The 17561-nt window shown below is 42.5% G+C and overlaps 1 protein-coding gene across 3 annotated transcripts; it reads left to right on the top strand.

Annotated features, from left to right (window-relative positions):
* The first annotated feature begins 682 nt into the window (after window positions 1-682).
* Window positions 683-15797, top strand: gigyf2 (GRB10 interacting GYF protein 2). Of its 3 annotated transcripts, none has more exons than XM_070844621.1 (29): window positions 683-766; window positions 2893-2944; window positions 3127-3301; window positions 3483-3578; window positions 3819-3927; window positions 4938-5043; window positions 5157-5197; window positions 5299-5331; window positions 5517-5618; window positions 6123-6319; window positions 6442-6577; window positions 6977-7219; window positions 7324-7496; window positions 7859-8015; window positions 8122-8288; window positions 8975-9069; window positions 9222-9350; window positions 9469-9599; window positions 9710-9810; window positions 10092-10232; window positions 10348-10506; window positions 11081-11329; window positions 11413-11535; window positions 12140-12388; window positions 12977-13179; window positions 13331-13482; window positions 13589-13785; window positions 14734-14875; window positions 14973-15797. In XM_070844621.1, exons 2-29 carry the CDS (start codon window positions 2907-2909, stop codon window positions 15038-15040), a joined length of 3912 nt encoding a protein of 1303 aa, XP_070700722.1. In that variant the 5' UTR covers window positions 683-766; window positions 2893-2906; the 3' UTR covers window positions 15041-15797. The 3 variants fall into 3 exon arrangements, with proteins under 3 accessions (XP_070700722.1, XP_070700721.1, XP_070700720.1); XM_070844620.1 differs by having other exon boundaries at window positions 6108-6319; XM_070844619.1 differs by having other exon boundaries at window positions 5517-5693; window positions 6108-6319.
* The last annotated feature ends 1764 nt before the right edge of the window (window positions 15798-17561 follow it).

Here is a 17561-nt window from a genome sequence, read left to right as displayed (position 1 = left end):
ACCAGCTAGAAACAGTTGGTAAACGTAAGTGTTTTCTGTTGTTCTCTAGCCTTACCTGTTCAGAAATTACTGTTTCCTGTTTAAAAAAAAAAAACATACCAAGATCCTTAATATTAGCTTGTACCGTAGGGCCGAGCTGCAGTGACTGAGGGCGCCCGTTTCCTGGCTGTCTGTTAGCATTAGCATTAGCATTAGCAGCAGCCTGTAAATATAGAGTTCAGCGGTCATCTCAGCTTGAATGACCATCCAAGGTAGGAGGCAACAAAGTATGACTAGGAATAATTCTTTGCTTTAAATGTAACTACCCTCGCTCACTTAAGGCAGCAGTATATATAGTTATTATTCTATGTAAAATTATTAATGCAAAATTAACACTAAATACTTCGGTCACATTTTACATTACTGTACTTGGGGTTGTCATGTCTCCTGAATACTTCTGATGTGTAAAAACAATGTAATTATCAAAGTAAACATCATTTCATGTGGCGTGGTTTAAAATGGCAGGGACACATACAGTAAAAATAATGTAATTATCAAAGTAAACATCATTTCATGTGACACGATTTTAAATGGCAGGGATAAGTACAGCAGGAGCGTCCAGCCCGTCATTAGAGAATACGCACTAGTCAGCAAATCTGTCCTCGGCATACGGGTTTTTATCTGGTGTCATGTGACCCACACTCAGCCATCTTGTGGAAAACGAAGAGAGAGAGAGAGAGAGCCACACAAGTCGCATACAAACCTTGTGCTGTCAGAACAAGCAGAGGTAAGACAGCCAAAGTTTAATACACTAGCAAAGAAAAAATCGTACATTTAAGTGAAGAGCCATGTCAGAGAGGCATATTCTGACGAGCTGTGGGGTGTGCTCGGGGCTGTTGGGAAACTACCATGTTTACTTGGCCTTGCAACAGCGGGCTCCAGTGTCTCTGTGTGCGGGTCTGGGCCGTGTGAAGTGCGGACGGGTTGACAAGGAAACGTTGTTGTGGATCCAGGCTGCACGAAGGCCGCGTGTAGCTAGTTAGCCAACCTGTTAGCGTGCTAGCTACAACTGTTGAGGACAGGGATTCATTTATGTCAGAGCACCGTTGCGTTTATTACATGGAATACAAGACGTCTTCTCGTTTGCTAAACTGTATTAGTGCCAATACACGTGTAGCTAACTATATCAGCACGCATGACAGGCAGACATTAGCAACGTTTGGATAAACGCTGCTAGCTAGCTAGTTGGACAACTGCAGCTAGCTAACGCGCTAGCATAACCAGCGTTGGCTAGCGTTAGCGAAAATACCATGGTGTGGCACCAGCATGCAGCAAGTGAAAGTATAACTACCTACAACTTCAGTTTCAATATAACTACAACTCTACTGTCAACTTTTCACCATTAGGAAAGGCGCTGGCTAATGTCAGTTACTAGTGTCTTGTAAATTTGCTAAATTATCCATGTTAACTGGCTGGTTAGCTCGCTACGTAGGCTAACGTAACGTATGGTTGGTTTAGCTCAACTTAACCTTCCCGAGTGACCATTACGGCTCATAGTGAGCATTACATGCCAACTTTAACATTATTAAAGTAATGTAGCTAAAGTTGGCTTCGGCCTAATCAACAACAACTTGATGGGTTGGTCTAGTTGTGTATTAGCTGCTTTCCTGATAGATTAGGGTTAACGGTGGACTCAACGCTTTAACGCTACACAGGGTAACTATCAGGACAACTTTGCCAGAGCATAATGGGCAGTCATTTTTTTCCGCTGACATAAGCCTTTTCCCTCTTATCAAAAAATCCAAGTGACATGATGCGATCAAACTGATAAAAGTTGTTGTGAACAGGTTGGACAGTTGGCGAATGTTGCCTCTTAAATCAGTTCAAACCAGTCACAGCGTTATGTAAACTCAGCTAAGTTTAAGTTTTTCTCTTTACGTTAACATTGATTAATGTGCGACGCGTGCAGGAGAATTGCCTCCAATGTCGCTAACCTCAGCTGAGTTGCTGTATTTATTGCTCTACCAACTTACACGTGGCTTATCCTGTCCTCCATATGGTCAGTGGTATTGTCAGTCTATTGTCGCCTGTATTTGAGGAAGCTTTGCTGGCTATTAAAACCTTTTTTTCAAGCCTAACTGTAAGAGAAGGTATTTGCAAAGGAGAAACGCGTGGAAACAAACACAACTGTCCTTGTTGGCTGAATATTGTTATTTTTAGTACTTTATTTGCTGAAGTAAAGGCATCGTCAGTTGTCAATTACAGGTGTCTGACATAACCTTCTTGCAGGCTGGGAGAGTTCTTAAAATAGCTTTAGCAGATTGAAATTGTACACTGCTTGTGGCATGGACTATATATCCTGAGGAGTTGGAAACCATCAAAGTGGGTGTCAAAACATTAATCATTTTTCCAAATTCTGTCAGGCAGAATTATGCTATGGTAAATTAATTGCCTGAGTTAAATAAAACATTTACTTAATCTGGTAAAGTAAAAGATAAAGTCATAATCTTTCTGTTGATACACTTATTTCTAAATTTGGGAAAAAAATTATTTAATTTCAGCTATCCTGATATCAAAGAATAGTAACTAATAATGAATGTTCAGCTTAATCTGATTTTCATAGTTAAAATATATACAACGTGTTCTAGAAATGTTACATTTAATACAGCTAATTGTTGCATGAACAAACCTAAAATCACAGACCAATAAAATATCAGTAAGTTATGAAAGTTTTTTTTTTTTTTTTAAACTACAGCAGTGTGGCATTGCGTGGATTTAATTTTGTTGCACTTGTTTTTCTAAGGTAGTACTGTTATACCATGACATACACTGAGTGTATAATGTTATGGTATAACAGTACTACCTTTAGTACCTAACAGTACTAATCCTTTTCCTCCCTCTTCATATTTGTAGAACTTCAAGGAAGAATGGCCGAAACCCAGACACTTAACTTTGGACCAGAATGGTAATTAACTGGCATGAATTCATGATTAGGCTAAGAGAAATGATTTATAGATTGTAGAACAGGTTTTCCTGTCACATGTTTTCCACCATTCATGTTCAGACATGCCATTTGCCACCTCAGCTTTAGTGTTGTCTCCCCCTCCTCTGTCCCCTCTGCTTTTACCTCTCTTTCTCTCTATGCAGGCTCCGTGCCCTGTCTGGAGGTGGTAGCAGCAGCAGCAGCAGCGGCGGTGGTGGTGGTGGAGGTGGCTGCGCGGTTGCCTCTCCACCCCTCTCACCTGCATTGCCAAAGTATAAACTTGCAGACTATCGCTACGGGAGAGAAGAAATGTTAGCACTTTATGTAAAGGATAACAAGGTTGGTAGGCGTTTAATGTTTGCATCATAGCTGTTGATGCAGTCAGTGTGATTTGTGTACAAATTATGTTACTGCTGAAATTTGATTTACATTTTCTTTATTTGGTGTATTATAACACATTCTTTCAAAGCGCCATGCAACTTAAATATGAAGTTTGTGATTGTTTATTTCTCTCCTACAGATCCCTATAGACCTACATGATAAGGAGTTCCTGCCCATATTGCAAGAGGAGCCATTGCCGCCTCTGGCGCTCGTGTCTTTTACAGAGGAGGAACAGGTACGATACTGGTCATCAGGTCTCTGTTCTGATGATAAATTGTAACACCAGAAACAAATTCTGACTTCAGTCAACCAGACTAGAATACAGGTCATATGGGCGTCTGGCCAGTTGGCTTCATACTATCATTTGTTGGATTATACAGCATTTTGTTCTCATTACGCTGCCAAATACACTGAAGGGAGCTAAAAGCTTGCTGATCGCCCCCTTCTTACCCCCCTCCCCCATTTGTGTTTGCAGAGAAATTTTTCCATGTCTGTAAACAGTGCAGCTGTACTTCGGCTGACCGGGCGAGGAGTCGGTCCGATAGCAGGGGCACCAAGAGGCCGAAGTACCTCAAGGGGTAGAGGTAAGATTTAAAATGTAGATCATATATGAATGAGTCATGTTTCCTCTCTCGTTTCAAGAATAAGTAGCTGCTGGGTGTCTGCACACTGGAAGCTATTCTGTCTATGCAGTTTCAGAGTTCTTAACAACTGTACATAGTTAAGATGCCTTTTAAAGAATGCTACCAATTTGGCCACAGCTTGAGACAAGGGGAGTAATATTAGGACTGAAGGTGTAGTGCTTACTCAGCATACTCCTCCCCAGCTGCTTGAACTCAATTGATGTGTCTCAAACAAGGAAAACCATGTTTATTATTGAAAATGTGCTTTGTCCAATCATCTAAAGCTGCATGCTGGGTTTTCCAGTGCTGTTTAGATTGATTAAGTAGTTGTTGGTCAGCCTTCATTTTTAAGAGAACTTAAGGATATAGAGACACAGACTTCCGTGTCCTAGAAATGAACTGTGTATGAACTGTCTGCACTTTTTGTGAACCACCTCAATTGAATGCTGGTTGAGTAATCTTGTGGTATAGAGGGTTTTTATCATTAACAGAAAGTAGTCTGATGTTGACAGTAGTGTATAATGTTGTTGTCACTGACCGACACAAAGACGATATGAGGAAAATAGAACAGCATCCTACGCACAAACTATATTATCACTATTAGAGGATATGAATCATGGAGAGAATGAATTAAAAACCACAAGCACTGGTTTATCTACATCTTCTGGTTGAAAAAGGAAAGGGGAAAAGTACAGGATCGTGATTCAGCAGATTTGTGCAATGAATTATGGTAGTGTGTGTTTGGTAAAGAACAGCTTAACCATTTGAAATGTATTCACCTGAGCAGCCGTGTCTTATAGCTGCAGAAATTATTTTGAGAATTTCTGATAATCTATTCTGGAAAATCTCCAGATTTGGGGCTGTGGTAACAATGTTAAATATCAATGTAATGTTTAGCAGTTGCACACAGTCATTAGCAACTCGACGAAATTTTGTCAAGTTAGGTAATTTCAACCTGTGATTGTTTTCAGGCCGGGGAAGAGGAGATGGAGGGTTTTACCAAAGAAGTTTTGATGATGTGGAAGGTTTCGGCCGTGGAGGGAGGGAGATGCATCGCTCCCAAAGCTGGGAAGAAAGGTATTACAATAACCATTTGTGGTGTCTGCCCCTGTACAGATGATGAGTTTGTGTTAGATGGCAAGTAAATTTTTTTTTACCTAACATAGTGCCTGATTTTGTTTTCTCACCAGGGGAGATAGAAGGTTTGAAAAGCCAGGTCGAAAAGACCCAGGTTGGTGTAAAATTTTGTAGCTCAAATTGTAATCAGTACATGATGCTGTCATTGGCAAGTGCACTGGCTTATCTACTTGTTGCTCTCTGTCAATATTGCAGATGCTGCTTCAGGACATTTTCAGTTGAATCACAGTAAGTCTGCCTTTGTACATGGTTAATAATTGAACTATAGGAAGGTCAGATTTCTTTAGTAGGTGTTAATGAAACACAAGTGTTTCAATTGATTGCCGACATGAAGTGACTTTGCAAAACTGGCTTATCAATATAATGATGATGGGTTCACCTTTAACCGCCCTCCTACCCACTATTCTTGGCAGTCCGAAGCAACTATGAGGATGTTGGAGCAGTCCTACCGAGGAAGCACGACTTTATACGCTCAGAGAGTGAGAACTGGCGTACCTCTCGTGATGATCAGAATGGTGAGGATGATGAGGGGGGATGGCGCCTGGCAGGTTCTCGACGTGACAGTGACCGGTGGTGCCCCCCGAGCCCAGGTGGGCACTGCGCTGACCACATTACCAATGCATTTATCTCTGATAAATTATCTTTGATAAATGTATTTTTGGTGTTCTGCCAAATTTGTTGTATGGCCTGTTTCAGAATAAGGTATGTGTGTAACAGCATATAAATTGCAGTGTGGTCTCTTATTTCATTGTACTGCACAGGAAAATATGCATTTTTACCGCACAAGCTGCTTGAATCAAGGGTTATTCTCCATTTTCACTTTCACTCTTTGACGTACAACAGGTACCAATTAAGGGCACGTGCTTAATTATGCTGATTTGTGTTATTTAATGCGGATGAAGTTTGTCCAGTAGCACTGGAGTTTACTGTCTTCCCTGATGAATTTAAGATAGATGAGCTTACAAATGGATGTATAGTGCTAACTGTTTCCCAATTTTCACCAGACGGGCCTCGGTCAGCAGGGTGGCGGGAACACCCAGATCAGCGCCGCCGGTTCCCATTTGATGCAAGAGAAGATGAGCGTGGCTACAGGAGGCCACGATCAGGCAGCGGCAGCCTGGAGGACGAGAGGGACAGCCTGCCAGAGTGGTGCCTGGAGGATGCAGACGAGGAGGCAGGCACGTTCGACTCATCAGGGGCCTTTCTCTCACTTAAGGTAAAACAAGGCCTGAAAAATTTTTCAATATGTCAATTAATTACTAAGACTGAAATTATTAATGTGCTACTTATTTGAATAAATGTATGTTACTGTGATCGTGTTCTCTGTTGTGTGTTCAGAAAGCCTCCAAGGAGCCAATCCTGGAGGAGGCAGAGCTCGACTTCAGACCCTTGGAAGAGTGTGAAGAGGGCCTGGAGGAGGAAGACAGTCTGCCCAGGGAGACCAAAGAAACAGAAACAGAGGCAGAACGAAAAGGTCAGTCACATCAGTAGATAATTTTTTATTTTTTTAATGCATTTTGTTAGATTTTGAATGGTATTTGACATCCATGAATATGAAGTCAAATGAACTTTGTCCAAGAATAAGGATTGTACTTATGTTTTTTCTTTTAATTTACTTGCTTGAATTTTCCGTAACCACTTTCTACATTGTGGTGACAATTTTTTTAAAGTTCAGCTACAGAAAAGCACCACTGAGGCTGCTTTTGAAGCTGCTTGCTCAGAATTGCCCAAACATACTGATGCTGGATTTTGAACCTGGGCCCTTTTGACCAAATTTGCAACATGCAAGCTGTGACTTGCAGCATGAGAGTTTCCTTACATGTTAATTTTGACACACTCTCATGTCTCTACCATTATTTTTATCTTTCTGTAGAGTTGGCCAGAGGGTCAGAGGAGGCCCCACCTGTTGCTTCACCTGTTGCTCCAGTGTCAGAGCCCCAGGCTCCTGCCCAGTCTCTGTCCCCAAGGCAGCAGACCAGAACAGACAGTCCTGAGAGACCAGCTGAACGACAGCCGCCCCTGGAGCTCCCACCAGAGCCCTGCAAAGTCCCCCTGCACGTCCCCTTGTCTAACAGCATGTCTCTACCCATGACCCATATTTCTACCACCCTTGCAGGTGGGATTTGGGGCTTCATTTTCACTGTTTTCACTGTTTTGCCAGTTGATTCCACCTACCTGGAAAGCCTAATATCTGCTTTTTCCTCACACTGTTCAATACAGAAGTATCTGCTCCATCACCCACTGTCCAGCTGCTGCAGCAAAAGCCTGTGGATGTACCTGTGGCGATGAACAATCCGTTGCCCTTCCCTTCAAGCATGTTGGCACCTATTGGCAGGCCCACCACTGTGCCACACGACACGGATGAAGATGAGGGACTGAAACACTTTGAGCAGGTGAGTTAATTCGCTTTTAATATGAAAGCCCTAAAGGTGGTAGGGCTATCCTCAACTACAATTCCACTAACGTATCTTTGACTGATTTTAAGGATCTCTTACAATCTTGTACTCATTGAAGAAGAAAGCATATTTTTTTAATGTTATGATACTAGAGATGTGACTACCCTTCAAATACACCTATAGGAAATTATTAATAGTTAATTTCCCATAAAAGACCAGAAAACGGCTTGCCATACAATTTCTGTCCACTGAAACCCCAACAGTTAGTTAGCTGACTAATCAGCCCTGTTTTGTGAGGTTGAATTGATTTTAAATTTGATTATGATCTTGTCTGTGTCTTGGCTCCCATTCTTTCTCAGGAGGCAGAAAAGATGGTAGCATACCTACAGGATGGTGTGGCGGATGATGACAGACTTGCAGCAAAGACTTCAGAGAAGCCCAAACCTGCTGGTCTGCCGCTCACCCACGAGGCAGCTCTCAAGTGGTTCTACAAAGACCCCCAAGGGGAAATACAGGGTGAGGGTTTATTATGCTCACAATGTGACTTAAATACTGTACTTTTATTTTCAAAGCTGTCCAGTGTAGACCATGAATCTACTCTGCTCTTGTTATGTGCTCTCAGGTCCATTCAGTAACCAGGAGATGACTGAGTGGTTCCAGGCTGGTTACTTCACAATGTCTCTCTTAGTCAAAAGAGGATGTGACGAAGTATTTCAGCCGCTGGGAGACATCATGAAGATATGGGGGAGGGTACCGTTCACTCCAGGCCCTGCACCGCCACCTCTACTGGTAAGTGTTTGCTAAATTTGGCCTTTTTTTTAACTCCTCATGTCCAAAGTTTGCTTTATCAGCAGTAGTTTCCATTCTAGTTGTGGCCTGTAGATGGTGCGATATTCCAGTCTTTTTATTGGTGAGCTGAATTTGAGGAACTGTTTATGTATCAGTTATGTTTTTTTTTTACTCTTCCTTTATATCGTCATCAAAAAATTATGTGATATTTTCTATCTTACCATGAAATTACCGCACTTAAGTCTGACCTGAAGCAACTATAACACCATTGCCACTTAGTGACGTGATGCGTCTTGGGTGGATTGGATAACAATTAGGTCTCAAAAACTTAGTGTAAATGCATCAAAAAAGCATTTCAAGACAGAGTGAAATCCGCATTCTAGCGAGATGTTGAAGTACTAACCTCTCCTGAAGCTAATATTTAGTAAAGGCACCTTTTAGTGCCACATTTTACCTCAGTCGTACATGGAAACGTCTGTATTTGTATTTGAACTAAATGCTGTTCACACTTTGTCAAATTGCTTATAGACTGTAAGTAAACAATTTTTTTTTCCCAGCCTCTTCCAGTTTGCTGCTAACCATCAGAATATCAACCCAGTCTTCTTCTTTGCTCAGAGTCATGTTTGTAGCTACATTGTGCTTGTTTGCTATGATTTACTTTGACTCTGTCATATTATGTATTTCAGGGTGATGGTGATCAGGAGAGGTTGAAGAGGCAGCAAGAGCTCACAGCTCTCAACCTTTACCAGTTACAACAGCTCCAGTATCAATACCTCCTCAGGTACGCCTGACTCACATATCTGACATATCTTTTGATTATTTTCAGTTGCAGCGTCATTGTTCATGTGTCACGATAAAAATATCCAAAAACACACATTTATAAACTCTCTAAACCTGAATTTACCAACCATCCATTTGCGTTCTGCTGTGCAGGCAGCAGTATGCTCAGGCCCTGGCCCAGCAGAAAGCTGCAGCTCTCAGCTCAGCTCCTCTACAACAGCAGCAGCAACACCAACAGCAGATCAACCTGCTTCTACAGCAATATCAGGCTCTCAAGATAAGGTTGATAACACACACTCATCTCCAAATACATCTGTACCTGTGGTTCAGTGTTCAGAAATCTTACCTACAGATTAAGGGAACATGAAAATTATTAATGTTTATTTCTTATGTTTTGTAGAGCGTCTGAGAGCCTCCTACCTCCTGTTACCCGGTCCTTGTCTGTACCAGACTCTGGTTCTGTGTGGGAAATGCAGAACCCGTCCTCTCAGGCTTCCTGCACACCAAACCTCCAACAACCTGCTCCAAGCAGTGAGTTTCAATCATAAATATTCTTTCTTTGATAACATAAAAGAAAATGTGGTGCTATAGCAGGTGTAATGCATAATTTCAACTAATAATTTAATGCACACTTTCAACAGCGTGGGATGGAAGCAGTGTGTGGGATTTACCTATAGACTCCATGGCACAGGCACCAACCATCGAGCAGATGCAACAGTTGGAGAAGTCAAAGTCTGCAAAGGTAAACAATGTTTCTATTATGTTTTTGTTGCAGCATCTTGCATCTGATTGTTTTCAAAGGTTGAAAATGTAAATCCTTGCTGACTAAAAGGAGTCCTGTAGAAAGTCTTCTAATGAGTTAACAGACTTGTAAGATTTATTCCATTAAAATGGTCTTAAACTGAAGAAGAATCTATGATTTTTAAGATACAGGATTAATAATAATAATATACCAATAACAATAATACACTCACCCCTCTGTCAATAATACCATGAGTGTATTTTTATTATGTTATCTTCTAGTTGGAGCTGGAGAGGCGTGAGGCAGAAATGAGGGCCAAAAGAGAGGAAGAGGAGAGGAAACGGCTGGAGGAGGCTTTGAGGGCACGACAGGAGGAGGAACGCAAACGCTTGGAGGAAGAGGAGCTGGCTCGGCAAAAACAGGTGGAGTATTATAGCAATGTTCCTCTGAAGCACTTTAAGCCTTTAAGATACTATTTCATTTTTGGTCATTTTTATCTGGTGGAGTTGAGACTGACCCAATGCTGTAAATCTTTAGGAGGAGGCATTGAGGCGGCTGCGAGAGCAGGAAGAGGCACAGCGCAGGATAAAAGAAGAAGAGGAGAGACAGGCACAAGAGGAAGCTCGCCGTAGATTAGAGGAGAGAAGGAGGGAAGAGGAGGAGAGGAAGAAACGGGAGGAGTTCCTTCGCAAGCAGGTAAGCTAACAAAACTGTGTGCTATACTGTATTTACCTTATGAGGCATCTGGATTCAAGAGATCATGATAAAGTCCCTCTTGCCAGGCTTCAAGTTATGTGCTTGTGGCCAAGTCACAGTGGTTCAGACCAGTCAGTGTTTTATGAAGAACTGCTGGCAGCTACAGGTGTGGTTTAGGTGTTTTGACAGCGAGAAACAACTGTTTGTTCAAAAATAACAAAGGTGGCTCCTTAAGACATTATATCTGAACCAGAGAGTATTTTCTCATAGCAAAGAACAGCACTGACGGCTTTTGTTGATGGGGAAAAATATGTTTTTGCTCGTCCCTTAACTGGCTTGTATCTACGTTATTTGGTTTGTTGGCCCGACTGGTGGAAATTGGCCTGTGATAGATGGATGCTTCATCCCATCACCTGCCAAGTATTTTTTGAAAGTGCCCGTCTTCATTTCCAAGGACAACTTCCCAGATGGTTCTGTGTAACAAACTATCTGGCACATCAGGTTAATACTTAATCTCCTCTCTGGACTTGTGAAATGTTTTTCCTAATTGTTGCAATGTTTTCTGCATCACCAGGAAGAGGAGCGCAGAAAGCAGGAGGAACTTGAACTGTTGAGAAGGCGCGAGGAGGAGAAGCGAGCGGAGGAAGAGGCAGCAGCTGCTGCAGTGGCAGCTGCTCTGGCCCAACAACAGGAGGAGGAGCTGAAGAGGAGAGAGCAGGAGGCCCAGAGACAGCAGGAGCTACAGAGACAGAGGCAGCAGCAGCAAGAGGCCCTCAGAAGACTCCAACAGCAGCAGCAGCAGCAGCAGCTTGCTCAGATGAAGGTTAGGGCACAAGGATTAGTCAGCAAAAACAGCCCATACAAAATATATCTTAAATTGACAAAACACCTTGTCCTGCTCCTCAGCTTCCATCCTCTTCAAAGTGGGGTCAGCAGTCGTCCAACGCCATAAACCAGAGTCAGAATGCCCTGTCACTGGCCGAGATCCAAAAGCTGGAAGAGGAGAGAGAACGACAGGCGCGGGAGGAGGTAAGGCCCAGCAATGTTATAGTACCTCTTGTGAGTTAAAACTAATGCTTGTTGACAAATTCTTGTGATTTATGGTGCTTTTCCACCAGCACCTACTCAGCACGACTCGACTCGGTCTTTATGGTTTTCCATTAGGTGATAGTTTTAGTACCTACTCGGCCGGGGTTCCAAGCGTGCTGAGTCGAGCCGAAAATGTGACGTCAACAGATTCACTGATCAGTTCACTGATTGGCCAGGGAGTGACATCACTGTATGAGTCATGAGAGCGACTCGTTCACAAGAATCAAACATTTTTAAAACCCTGGCAACAGCGACCGTGCTTTTTTCTTATTTCTGTGAACGAGATAAATGGCTGCACGCAAACCAAACACTCCATGTCCTTAGTTGTGTTGCGTTTGTGCCGCATACAAATTACGCCACTGGAGTTTCTGGCCGCCTTGCTATGACGATCCCACCCACGTTGAGGTGGTACGCAATTGTAATGGAAAACGACCTGAGGCGAGGCGAGTAGAGCTAAAACTGTGTAATGGAAAGGTGCCATTAGCCAAATGCCATTCTTATGTGTACTAATTCATGTCCTCCTTTTACCTCCTCATCCCTACAGCATCGACGTCAGCAACAAGAGCTCCTGAAGCTACAGCAGCAGCAGGCCTTGCAACAGGCCCAGCAGCCCCAGGCCAAGCTGTCTGGTTGGGGTAGTGTGGCCAAACAGCCAGCTATGACCAAATCTTTGTTGGAGATTCAGAAGGAAGAAGCCCAGCAGATGAAACAGCGAAAGGAGCAGCAGCAGCAGCAGCAGCAGCCGCAACAACACCCCAATGTCTCCCAACAGAACCGCACCCAAACCAGAACTGTACGTGATCTGTGTAATACTGCGTTTTATTGGCTAAAAGTTGCATAGAGCTGCAGAGTTGGGTGTGGATACAGTACTAAAGCAACATTTTGACAGTAGAATTTTAATGGTTAATACCCAAAATATTTCTTAAAGCAGATCCCTTTACATTTGGATTAGAAAGCTCACTTAGTCTGAGCAGTTCGTAAATCACAGCAATGGCTCCTCAAAGTTACGGCTGGCTTTACACAGCTTCACACTTATGTTCCAATAACCTCAAGTGTGTTCTTTTGTGAAAGAAGGAAGTTGTGCTGAAAAAATTAGTGGATCAATCAGTGGTTAACAGGCAAAATAATTAATCAGCAACTGTTTTCATCATTGATTCTCTGAATGTTATAAACACAAATGCAAAACATTCCCTAGTTCCAGTTTTTATATATTTTTATAGATTATATGCTTGTCTGTGAAAACTGCGGTGGGTATTTTTCACCATTCTGACATTTTATAGACTAAGCAAGTGATTAATCAGGAAATATGCAGATTAATCAGTAATGAAGTTAATTGCGACATGGAGCCCTCGTCAGTAACGGCATCTCCCTCTCGTCACAGACATCTCTGAGTAACTCGGTCTGGGGTTCTGTGAACACTAATTCCTGCACCAATTGGGGCTCAGACTCCAGCAGTATCTGGGGTGACACCCACAACTCTAACATGGGCTTCTGGGATGAGGCTGTGAAAGAGGCCGTGCAGCAACCTCCCCAACCCAAGAAAGGCAGCTCGCAGAAGAACAACAAAGGCAACGCCAACCTCAGGTATTTGCTAAGAAAGCCAGAATAGAAAAACATTTTAGTCACAACCTGTGCTGAAAGAAACACAAGACTTTCCATTAGAAGGATATGACTCACCCACAGATCTCAATGGCCTCTTTTTGTCTTCTTCCTGTGTTTGTATGTACATGTACAGTAACTCTATGAGTGGGCGAGCCAGTAAGAAGGTAGAAGAGGAGGAGAAGCTGCTAAAGTTGTTTCAAGGGGTCGGTAAGAGCCAGCAAGACACCTTCATGCAATGGTGTGAGCAAACCCTGCACACCCTCAACACGGCCAACAATCTGGATGGTAAGACATTAAAAATATGTTTTGCAAAAGCACTCCACCCACAATTATCAATGGACCATTTCTGGAAGCCAAACTCACAAATATTCTCCATCTGTTTCTCTGTTAGTTCCAACGTTTGCATCCTTCCTGAAAGAAGTGGACTCTCCGTACGAGGTGCACGACTACGTCAGGGCCTATCTGGGGGACACTCTCGAGGCCAAGGACTTTGCCAAGCAGTTCCTGGAACGTCGTGCCAAACAGAACGCTAACCAACAGAAACAGGCACCACAGAACCAACAGCAAGCCCTCAAGCAGCAGCAGCAGGTGAGTGGAGCTCAAGTGGTGTCAGTGACTTTTGCTTTGCAAAGTCATGCGTGCCGTGAAATGTGATCAGAAAGACAGACATCTGTGCCTTTCCCTCCACAAACATGGTATAAGCTCCAGGGCATTTCTGTCTGGCACGTTCAAGCCATCTGACGTACTGTCATACTCTATGGCCGCTACTGTTGTTTACATTTCTGGTGTGACACTCTCCTACATCGCCCCTATGGATCAGCCTCAAAAGACGTCATTGCACTGCTGATTCCTGGAATGAAGACCAAATATTTGATCCATATGATCCTCTTGCAAAAATTTATTGGCAAAATAGCTCCTCAGTAATGGATCCTGTGAAGTTGTACAAAGACACATGTACCGCTGTTGGGAACTATCTGGTTCAAAGTCATCGACTGTATACACTGTGACATCACCCACATGGTTTTTTTGGAGTCAGAAGTGATTCCACAAAGACGACCTCTGAGTTGTTAGTCCTGCTCTAAAGCAAGCCCAGCTTTATTGTGTATTTTACTGTAAATGGGATAATCTACTAAATGAACATTGTGCTGTGTTGAAGAAGACTTGAAGCTAGACCTCCATACAGTCAGACTTATTTCTACAACCACCAGAGTCGCCCCCTGCTGGCCATCAGAAAGAATGCAGGTTTGAGGCACTTCTGCATTGGCTTCACTTGGTAGTCCCAGAAGCTACGTCTTTATACAGTCAGTGTTTTAAGTACTGGCACCACATAAAGTCGAGCAGTAACAACAGTACTGGCATCATAGACCAGGGCTGTTCAGAATCAACTTTATTGGCCAAGTTTGTACAAGCAAACAAGGAATTTGACTCCAGTGAAACTTGTCTCTCTATGTACAGTAAGAATATTAGAAATGAACTACAACAATAAGAACAATAACAATATAAGTACTCAATTGTACATGTTGCTCTCTTTGCCAGGATTCTGTATGGGGCGGAACGGGGTCTTCGTCACTCTACCAGTCCAACCATACAAGTGGCCAGCAGCAGCGCTTTGAGACCGTCACCTCAGGGAAGAAGAAAAAGAAGCAGAAGATGGTGCGCGCAGACCCCAGCCTTCTAGGTGAGAGAAAACAGCCCCCTGCTAAATCTGGAAGAAAAAATGTGTTGCTGCTTTTAATATCTGATCTGCTAATTGGAGCCTTTTTTTTTTTTTTCAGGTTTTTCTGTGAATGCGTCATCTGAGAGATTGAATATGGGAGAAATTGAGACTTTGGAGGACTTTTAAGGGACTGCAGCCAAGCTAACCCCACTGACTGTATCCGATTTGAACAGCAGCTGTTTTACCCAAACCCCTGCTGCGGCCCCCGACTGCTTCCACAACTCATCTTTATTTTCAGTTTCCCTTTTTATGAGACCCACTCTGGTAATCCCTCATAAATTCCAAATTGTGAACAAACGGTGATCTCTGAGGCAGGGTGTGTTTTCCTATTGCTTACGGACCTATAATGTGATGAAAACCCTCGAGAGAAATGGAGTGGAGCAAATTGGCCAGTGAAACATCCGACCGGCTAAGAGAGCAATCGCCAAAAAACCTTGAGGAAGTCAGCAGAGGCGCTGATGTCTGTTCGGTATCAGCTGCTCGGTCCCAAATCTTGTCCTGGTGTAGAATCACACAGTGACGACAAATTTAACAATCAGGCCTCCATTGTATGGGATTTTTTTTTTTTTAAAGTGTGGATATATGGTTGGGCTGGTTGGGGTATTATGGGAAAGGTTAGAGAGATTATATCCATTGTTTTTTGTTTTATTTATTGAAGGTTTCTCCTCACACTTAAATTCCCCCCCTTCTCTTTTCCCTCCCTGTTTTCTGCTGGGTGTTCATGGATAAGGACGGCATAGTAGAGCCCAAGGATTTGTGCCCACTTATGTCCTGTTTTAAGGACATGTTCAAAAGTTCCAAGTAGTTATCTATTTCTTGTAAAATACTAGGCTGTTTAAAGAATAAACTTTCAATTCTGCATCTGTATTATAATATATGAAAATGATCTGCTGGAGTCATACTTTTTTATTGCAGTATGAAATAAAACAGTCTGATGTGTGGGCTGTTCACACCTGTGTCTGAACCATTCAGAAGAAAAAACAAATGTGTAGAATTAATTTGATTCACACGCATTCACCCGGTCACACTGCAATAAATAGTCTTTAAGAGATCCTACTAAGAGCTGGAAATGTATAGATGAAAATGAATCCTTGCCAGGAGCTAAAGAGAACCGGAGAGGGGAGCCAGGTATCTGCTTTCACAGTGTTAATGAACTAAAGAACATTTTAAATCCCTCGAAGCTTGACGATTTAGATTCAAAATATAAAATGAGTAATCCTATCACATGCCCTTTCCCTGGTAATCTTTTGCAAATATTTTGTTTTTCATGTGTGTAGATAGTTTGTGCCAAGCTGACGGAATGGGAGATGAAAGTGATGTTTGAAATGGGAACTAATGTTTGAATTTTAGCGCATAGAAACCCAACACTGACTGCTTTTCTGGAAGTAAAAGCTCATCCTCTCACCGCTCAGTTGTAGTTCACCTTTGACAATGGATTAGTCAAGTTTCTTAAATCCACAGAGAGGAAACGAATAATAGCTATTTAACTGACGGGACATGAAAAAGTTATTGTACTCCAGTAAGTCAGTCACTAATTCAGGTACTGTACTGCAGCACAGTTGGGGTGCTTTACGTCACTACATTAATTTGATGTTACTTAGTGCTTTTATAAAGGCAAACATCGTACTTTCACTCCACTATGTTTGACAGCTGCTGTTACTACTGACATAGAAGACCACTTTCGCTACAACCTGCTACGACGTTAGTGAGAATCTCCACCGAGTGTGTCAGATTACTGATGATGGAGATATAGTCTGTACATAACGGTCTATTCTTGTGTTCAGGAGGAGCCCTGTCAGGTCTGACCATGTAAACCTGGTGGTGTGGGCTTACAGCTCTGAATCACCACCCACATCTCAGATTAGTTCAGCCATTTTTGTAGGTCTGACGTAATGGCCCTTTTTAACTCAGGTAGAGAAACAATTAATGGAGACCTCATCTTCCTACATAGCAGGCTACATTCATTAAAAATAGCAACAGAAAGATGGTGACAAAGATGTGGATGAGACTGACAGAGCTGTAAAGGCTGCAAAGGTTTCTTTAGAGAAATTGACATTTGTTTGATTAGTGTGAAAACACTCCTGTCAAACACTGAAGCAGATTCGGTGTCGGCTAAAAACGATGTCAGCTAGACGGTTTGAAGCTGACTGGTGTGAGCTAAACAGCTTTCCTCTCAACAAGAAATCAGCCAACAAGAAAACACCGTCAGGCCGAATGAAGGATGTGAAACATAATGGCAAGTCAGACTGATTATCAGGCCAGCTGCATTATGGGAAATGTAGGACCCGACATTCCTGGAGTTTGACCCACATTGGGGACTAATAGTTGGGATGTCTCAGTGCCTACAGCTTCTGTTTTGACCATTCCTTTTCTAATCTGTTTCTTATGAGTCCCTCAACTTTTTGGAAGTGTGATTCTAAATTCCTGGAGTGTTTACTTACTGATGTATCAGTAATAATACAGTATAACAAGTCATTCTGTATGAGTACTTTTACATTTTGCTGCTCATACTAGTGTACTTTTACTTTGAGATATTGGTACCTTCAGATCTCATCACTCCCTCCACTGCTGCAATCTTTAGATTCGCATTTTGACGATTGGTGTCTTTGCTCCTTCAGGACTAAAGGGCATAAGGTATCCAGCAGAG

This window comes from Pempheris klunzingeri, chromosome 15 (assembly GCF_042242105.1).
Source record: "Pempheris klunzingeri isolate RE-2024b chromosome 15, fPemKlu1.hap1, whole genome shotgun sequence".
NCBI classification, from domain to species: domain Eukaryota; kingdom Metazoa; phylum Chordata; class Actinopteri; order Acropomatiformes; family Pempheridae; genus Pempheris; species Pempheris klunzingeri.
The sequence above is the reverse complement of the archived record's forward strand: the minus strand, read 5'-3'. Positions and strand labels throughout refer to the sequence as shown.

Coding starts and splice junctions, on each gene's coding strand:
- gigyf2 (XM_070844619.1), top strand. CDS start 2,907: ATGGCCGAAACCCAGACACTTAACTTTGGACCAGAATG. Junction 6,320..6,441: donor GGGCCTTTCTCTCACTTAAG/GTAAAACAAGGC, acceptor TTGTGTGTTCAG/AAAGCCTCCAAGGAGCCAAT. Junction 12,389..12,976: donor ACCGCACCCAAACCAGAACT/GTACGTGATCTG, acceptor CTCTCGTCACAG/ACATCTCTGAGTAACTCGGT.